The 8126-nt window shown below is 32.7% G+C and overlaps 1 protein-coding gene across 3 annotated transcripts; it reads right to left on the bottom strand.

Annotated features, from left to right (window-relative positions):
• Positions 1–113: 113 nt before the first annotated feature.
• On the bottom strand, positions 114–4350 carry LOC127127253 (protein PIN-LIKES 6). 3 transcript variants are annotated; one of them, XM_051056390.1, is made up of 11 exons: positions 4308–4350; positions 3703–3977; positions 3492–3571; positions 2514–2638; positions 2212–2333; positions 1774–1977; positions 1512–1586; positions 1250–1350; positions 894–946; positions 592–780; positions 114–413 (listed from the first exon to the last, which is right to left on the bottom strand). In XM_051056390.1, exons 2-11 carry the CDS (start codon positions 3889–3891, stop codon positions 292–294), a joined length of 1260 nt encoding a protein of 419 aa, XP_050912347.1. In that variant the 5' UTR covers positions 3892–3977; positions 4308–4350; the 3' UTR covers positions 114–291. The 3 variants fall into 3 exon arrangements, with proteins under 3 accessions (XP_050912347.1, XP_050912345.1, XP_050912346.1); XM_051056388.1 differs by lacking the exon at positions 4308–4350 and adding an exon at positions 4120–4285 and having other exon boundaries at positions 3703–3995; XM_051056389.1 differs by lacking the exon at positions 4308–4350 and adding an exon at positions 4120–4282.
• Between the last annotated feature and the right edge of the window lie 3776 nt (positions 4351–8126).

The following is an 8126-nucleotide window of genomic DNA, read 5'->3' as shown; positions in this document are numbered from 1 at the left end:
TAACTATTTAACAAATCTAATATAGACCCTGACATATTATTAGGTTTTCGGATCAAACTCAATCTTATCGATTTGTACCATAATAATTGCTTAAACTTTACATGATCTGGGGCTTCTGATAAAAAAGATTCAGCTTCTCTTGACAAGGTCCTCTAATGAGTACATGACAGATAAAGTTACACTATAACAAATATAAGAGTTTCTCCACTAATCTATATTTCAAAGAGACAAAATTTATGGTATTACAATGTTATTGCATAATAAACATGATATCTATCTATATGCAGAGTCTCAGAAGAGTATGCTAAGGTATAGAACAATCCATCCAGCCATTGATATTACAGCAAAGATATGGACCCAGAATAAAACAGCAGCTGCCTCTCTTCCACACCCTCTTAAATTAGCAACAGCACCTGTGAACAAGTAAAACATTATAGGTTAAAATCCACCTTAACAGTATTTGTAATATATATGAATTATGTAATAATAACAAGAAACTCCTTAGAGTAACTTGACACTAAGGCTCTGTTCAGAAGTGAATTCACTACCAGTGAGAACTAGGACTAGGAAACAGATGTTTGTACTATATACCTGAAAGGACAGATGTCGGCATTGAATGCTGAAGCAGTAGGACAAATCGAAACATCTTATCATTGGGGGGAAGAAAGCCGAGCTTGTCAGCCAACATAACAATGCCAAGTCCAACGGGAGGAACTAAAGCTAGCCTTGCAAAAACAATAGCAGCAGTTGTTCGAAAACCAAGTTTTGAACTTCCAGGTCCTGCAACCAAGATCAAAAACCAACGATGATTCATTTAAATGTTTCAGTCAAAAGATTTAGAAACATTGCTTAATGGTTAAATATATAACGAGAACACTATGAAATGAACTTACCGTCGATAAGGTTGCCTCCTAACGCCAACAGAATGCAAGGAATCATGGCCTCCCTGATCACCAAAAGAACATTTAGATGTTATCACCTATAATAGGTTCATAAGTATTCCACGATGATTTCTAACGATAAATAAAAATTTGTTTTCACTATTGAGGAACTAAGATACTATGGCTCAGTTCCTTATTTCATACTTTCGGAGTTTATCTGTTTATAATCGAAATTGAGTGCTTTCCTTAAAATATTTGTTTTTCTAGAAGATTGTTTTCGAGAGCAAGTAGGAAGAGTAAGAGAAAGGAGAATAAGATATTTTTTCTCAACTAATAGAAGAACGGAAAGAAGAGTTTAATAGGCATACCCAAGAATCATGCAACTGTCAGTGAAGAAGAATAGTGGAGCATCGGGCGTAAAGATCAGTTTCTTTAGAAATGGGACTGCACCAAGAGTCATGGCTAGAATCTGCAAAACATGTGTAAACACTTGATCAAAACCAACTCTGTCAATTTATAAATTATCATGAAAGCGGTTTATTTAGTAAAATACCAGTAAACTAAACTAGTTCACAAACATTACTTCCACTTAAACACATTTATATATAGATTCAATAAGGAGAAACTCACTGATGCAATGATAGGGGGTTGAAGAATTTGCTTAAGCTTCAACTTGTCATATATGAGCGCTAATATAAGTTTAATCTGCATCAACAAATGAGATATAAGTTGGAAGCGTTAGACACAAATTAGATAATCAAACCATCCCCTCCCTAGATATTTTGGAAGTTGGAATTGAAGGAGATGAGAAGGAAATTTAAACATATATCCAATGAAATTTGAGAACATAATTATGAATTTAACATGAAGTTGAGTAAACTGTAAATCTCACCTTCGACTTCCCTGAATTGCTTGAAGCTTCTAAATGGTTTTCATCCTCCTCCTCTTGAGCAATCAATGGTGCTTGTTCCGGTGGACCGTCACTCTTTGCAGTACTGCTCTTTAGGGGAAGCCTTTCATGATCAATGTCAAAAGTCCCCTCTGGAGGAGGTGCCAACATATTGAATACGTAAGTGTACAGGATGATAGCACCAACCTAAGACAAAGGAGAATTAAAATCTCCCAATTAGTGCTACATTTTTGTTTCAATGGGAGAACGATTTCTAAAACAATATAAATATACGAACTAGTCTAAATTAATAACAAAGACCCTGAAATAAAGAAGTCATAAACTAAAAATTGCTTGACAAATCAACAAATTATAAGTCAAGGCACATGATATCATTAACTAAAACAAGATGTACTGGTCTACAAGATATCTAGAACTTACCCATTGGCCGAATGATATATAGGCAGTTCCATCTGTGCTGCATTTAAGTGAATCCCCAAAGGGATTGTTTGGGTCACGACATAAAGCACCAATCAGGACAAGAGGCACATTCCCAATATTCCCTGTACACAAATTTACAATGACATGATTCAAGACAAGGTAAAACAACACATGACGGAACACCGATTTCATTTGAGTCAAGTCAATCTCATATGATGTTACATGCATTAATTCCTTCTCTTCATATAAAATTAACAAAGTCCAAGTATCAAATAAAAGAAAATCAAGTTTGATTGCATTACCGATTCCAATATGGATAATTGTGAACTTGAAGAAAGGGTATGGAGGACGAACAATTGAGGCAACAATAAAACCAATGATTGAGCCTGCAATTGAACTCAAAACAACATTCATGGGAATAAACCACCTGCAAAAATAATGAAATATCAATCAATTGCTGCCTACATATGTCTGGATACAGTTTTCTAAAAAGTTCAGCAAACACGATTGTGCTGTTTCCTGCAGCATTAAGGTGTTTTTGATGTCTATGCAATAGCAATGCAGCCTCAATTGTGCCTCATTAGCTCTATTTAACCGCAATTCTCTGCAATATCAGGGATCACAGCATTTGACCTTAATAATCACCCTACATGACCATGTTAAGGCAATATATTGCCCGATATAGGACTCTTAACACATCCCTCAGGTTCAGGACTGCACATCTGGAGCGTGGAAATAAATTGTGGGTGGCCAAATAGTGGAAACTTGATAGCAGGTGGCTCATCGGATATTAAATGAATCATGACTCTTATCACGCCCCCTCAGGCCTAGGACTGAACATCTTAAGTGTGGAAATAAATGGTAGTTAGTCCGATAACGGAAACTTGATAGCAGGTGGCCCATCGGATCTTAAACAAACCAAGCTCGAATACCATGTTAAATATACTTGGATCTCATCTCTTAAAAGCTAGTTCAAAGGATGAAGTTGCATTCACATATTTATACAATCAAAAGTCCAAGAACCTAAGCAATGTGAGATTTCAAACAAATTCCAACAACACAAATACCAACTTCAACAAATATCACGCTCACTATAGTTTAAAAATTTGTTATATATATTATTACAAGTGTCAGATATAATCAATTGATAGTGTAAAAAATATCTTTACCACGACGACACTACATATGAATTAAATCATATTATTATAATTATGTTAAAAAAAGGGGAAAATCTAAAGTTGGGAATGAGTTGAGTTGAGTACTATCACTGTATGACATACCAGTCAAGCATCTTCTGCAAAGTAACAGCTTGTCCTAGCTGAGAGAATATCAAACAAGGCAGCAACAATGAAAAAACCAGCTGCAAAAACCAAAAAGTGAATTTCATTAAGTGATTTAGAAACACATAGAGAAATGAATTTTCATTCAAGATCACATGACATATGAACATGAACAGTACACACATACATATACATATACATATATACATACCCCATTCAAAAGCCTTCTTCCAGAAGCAGGCAAGATATTAACATACTTAGAAGCCATAAGAAGACCTAAAAAGCACATAGTGAAAACTTTAACTATCGGCAAAACCGCAATTTTGATTGACCCCAACACTGATTCTCCTCCAACAACCTGATTTTCCAGAGCCAGCAGTAATCTCTCCATTGTTGCCATCAAACGTCGTCGTTCCCCAATTCCAATTCCAATTCCAATTCCACAACTCTCTCTCTCTCTCTCTCACTGTTCAGTTTCTTCTGAAACTGCACAGAATTTCATGCCTTCAAATAATGAAAAAGAAAAAAAAGAAAAAAAAAGGTTTGAAATTAAAACAAATCCAAAATCATTAACCTAATAAAAAAACCATTAAATCAATTAAACAACAACTATAACTCATTTGCTTACAAAAACTACAGATGAGCCTGGTCAGTCTTTGATTCAAGAAAAATTTGATTGAGAGAGAGAGAAACAATAAAAATAATAATTTAATAAGATTCATGTTATATGTATTAGGATGAGGTGTAACTATAAAAGTCACGTGACTTCAGCGGCAACGTCACGTGATGGCATATGAATACGATTCATTTTCGTACCTTTTTATTCTCCTTATATTCAACGCCAAAGAGACATAATAATCGAGTACTTAGTTTTTTAATTATTAAATTTAATTTTAAATCTAAATCTAAGGTAGTACTAGTAGGTATATAACTATTTAACCAACAAACCTTCTTTGTTAAAATGAAAGAGATTGGTAGTTATAAACACGCCAAAGTAACAGCTTGTCCTACGTATATAATTACGGAGCATACTTTTATATATTACAAATTTCCCATTTTGTAAGAGTTTTTTTTTTATTTCCTTGTAAGAAATGATGTTTTAGCCACTAACATATGGGTGCTGAGTTAACATTTAATTTAAAGCGTAAGCATTAACTATAGTCACATTCCAAATGAAGAAGGTAACTTACTAGTACCTTTCATTTCGTTCCTTGCGTGTTGAAACCTTACATCTGTGTCATTTCATTTCCATAATCGCCTTTCCACGGTTCGTTCAGTGTACCTGGACTGGTCCATTATATATAAGGTTAAACCCAAATGTTATAGTATTTTCTTTATATAATTTTGACTTGAAATTTTAATAGATTATTTATTTCTTTTATGGAAAATACAAACTACTATATTTTCAAGATACTTTAAAAGATTGACAAAAATACATTTTTATAAACATCTACATATTTAATAGATTGAAATTGAAATATTTAAGTTTTTCTAAAATTGATTTTTTTATTTGAAATTCATAAAATGTGTGTTTAGGGTATTAGTTAGCAAAAACCTTTTTTATATAAATTTTTTATTTACTTGATTTTTTTAATTAATTATTATTCATAAGAATATTTTAATAAACATTATTAGTTTTTCCACAAAAACAATTTAATTAATATTTTTTTAAATTGTGTATAATCTAAATATAACGTTTCATTTGAATCTAAAGTAATAGCTATCACTTAAAATTAAATATAAGTTTAATTTAAATATATATTTTTTTGCTCTCATTTTTGCCTAAAATTATATTTTAATTTACTTATTTATAATTTACATTTTTGACCATAAATTGATATTTTTTAGGGATATAAATGATATTTTTATGATTTCTTATATACAAAATCAAAATTACGAGCGATGAGAAATTTGAATTTTTATGTTAATGACCTTTTATTGATTGTTTCGTACTAGAATCAATAATACGTGGAGATCTAATATACTTGAATTTTAATGGGTGAAGTGAGTTTTAGAGCGAGAACGGATCTGCAATGTTAACATTTCAACGTCGTCAAAGTCGGTAAATGAATGAGAATAATTTAAGTGAATAAATGACAAAATAATTTGAGTGTGTGAATGAGAGAATACCTAAAATAATGTGTGATAGACTTTACATAATGAGCGATTAGAGTAGTCCTTGTGTGATCTGACATCTCACACAAGGGGCGTCCGGTTATATATGACAGTGGTGAGCATTATGTGTCATTAATGCTTTGATGTGCACATTTTTGGATTGGACCTTATTGTGATTAGGCTTTACTGTCCTTGGGCATGTGGTTGGGCTATAACAGTTGTCAATAAAGTCTGTTGTTGCATAGGTATAGAGAGATATTTCAAAGTATCGAGTGTGAGTGCAACTTTTTGTTAGATGTATTTTGTATGATTTCAAAATTAAGATACTTTAGCGTTTATGTATATTGGACAGTATCATTTGAGTCTTAATGTGCATCTAAGCATTAGGAAGCATAAAAATATTTTGAAATGAGTTAGAAAATGGTTTTATGCATTAAAAATAAGTTTTTATGGGAAAAATAATCTAGGTGTCAACACATAGAAGAAACTTTTTTCTATAAGTCGACACATGTAAGTCATTTTTAAAGTCTATAGCTTCTATTTGATGTGCTGACAGTATGTGTCGACATATGACTTATATAGGTCGACACATGTATCGAACAGGTTGACACATGACTTACATAGGTCGACACATACAATGCCTTTTTCCAAAAATTCATGATTTTTTCAAATCTTTTACATTTCTTTTGCCTCCAACTTGCATACATATAAATATTTCATGTATCATTTCAAGTAAGGTTCTAGAGTAAACCTACATGAAACTGGGATTTTAAAGAGTTCTCATCATCTTCAACCTACATTATATGCATACACACAAACAAACTACACATAACCATTCTTTGTTTGAGTGTCATCTAGAACTAGAGTTGATAACGTCCAATTTAGGTTTTTGAATTATAAATTGGATTGAGATCTTTGAGGGTTTCAAATCACAAAACCAAGGTGGGGTTTTCCTTCAAGATCAATTAGGGATTTGAAGGTTTGGGACAAGATTACACAATTTGGATCCGATCGAGTGAAGGCTTTGAAGAATAGAGGTTTCTTGCAAATGAGTTGTGTGAGACGGTGGATCATACTGGTAAATCTTGGGTTACAACAATTGACAATTTGGATTTAATCAAGTGAAGGCTTTGAAGAACAAATGTTTCTTGTAAAGGAGTAGCATGAGACGGTGAATCAAATTGACATTGTTGGGTTATTTGATCAAGCTCAGATCAAGGGAAGAGAAAATGTTATAATCAACATCAAACATAAGGTTTATAGGGTTGGATTGTTACAGTTCTCTTGTATATTATTTTTGCAAAGTAAGGTTAATTTTATCATCTCAGTTCGAGTTCAAATTAAAGGAAGACGTACCCATAGCGAGGTCGATTGAGGAACTGCCTAAACAAATTCGTGGGTACTCTCTCTCTCTCTATCTCTCTCTCTCTCTCTCTCTCTCTCTCTCTCTCTCTCTCTCTCTCTCTCTCTCTCTCTCTCTCTCTCTCTCTCTCTCTCTATATATATATATATATATATATATATATATATATATATATATATATATATATATATATATATATATATATATATATATATATATATATATATATATATATATATATATATATATATATATATCTATCTATCTATCTATCTATCTATCTATCTCTTTTACATTTCATTTGCAAATTGTTGAATTCATTGATTCTACGATCAATACGTTTGGTTAATCCTTTTGAAAACCATTTGAAAAAGGTTTTGTTGAGTTAATCACAATCTATTAGATTGTGGTTGGATTTGAAGATCAACAAAACTATACGAATTTCTAAATGAAATCGATTACACACAGGGTGTTCGATAATTTGTCTCTATTACATTTTTGTGTGTTTTATTATTAGGAATAGTATCTAATTTTAGCATAGCATTCAATTGGTTGTGGTTGAAATTTTGTTAATCTAATTTGTGTTCATTATCATAGTTTGATTTTATTTATGCATATTCGAGCTTTTCGATAGCGCTTCGGTTAGATGATTTGATCCGGGTCATTTCCGATGCGCCATAAAAAATTTCAAAACAATTAGTTTTTAACTAACGATCTATTCAACCCCCCCCCCCCTCCCCTCCCCTCTAGATCGTTGTCTATCTTCTAAGAAGTGGTATCACGAGCTCCGGTTAATTTCGTGCTTCAATATTCGCTTATTAGAAAATGGTTACCTAACCTAAAGGGGTGTGCAATAGAGAGGCCATGTTTATGGCTATTGGAAAGCTTGTATGTGTATCCATATCAACTGGGTTGACAAGGGTGTATGGGATGTCATCATCAATGGTCCTAATCAAATTACAATGACTAATGGTGAAGGTGTCTGTAAGACCCCAATTTAGACCCTAAGATTCCTCATGCAACTTCATCATATGCATTAGCATTGGGTTCACACCTTGGCATCCTCCTTACCCCTCTTTCATTGATTTTGTTTTGGGAGAGATCACCAAGAACCATGTGATTGTATCATACTTGTATATTATCATTTTACTAACCAA

This window comes from Lathyrus oleraceus, chromosome 3, assembly GCF_024323335.1.
Source record: "Lathyrus oleraceus cultivar Zhongwan6 chromosome 3, CAAS_Psat_ZW6_1.0, whole genome shotgun sequence".
In the NCBI taxonomy this organism is placed as follows: Eukaryota; Viridiplantae; Streptophyta; class Magnoliopsida; order Fabales; family Fabaceae; genus Lathyrus; species Lathyrus oleraceus.
Note: the sequence above shows the minus strand (reverse complement) of the source record. Positions and strands in the feature narration are given on the sequence as shown.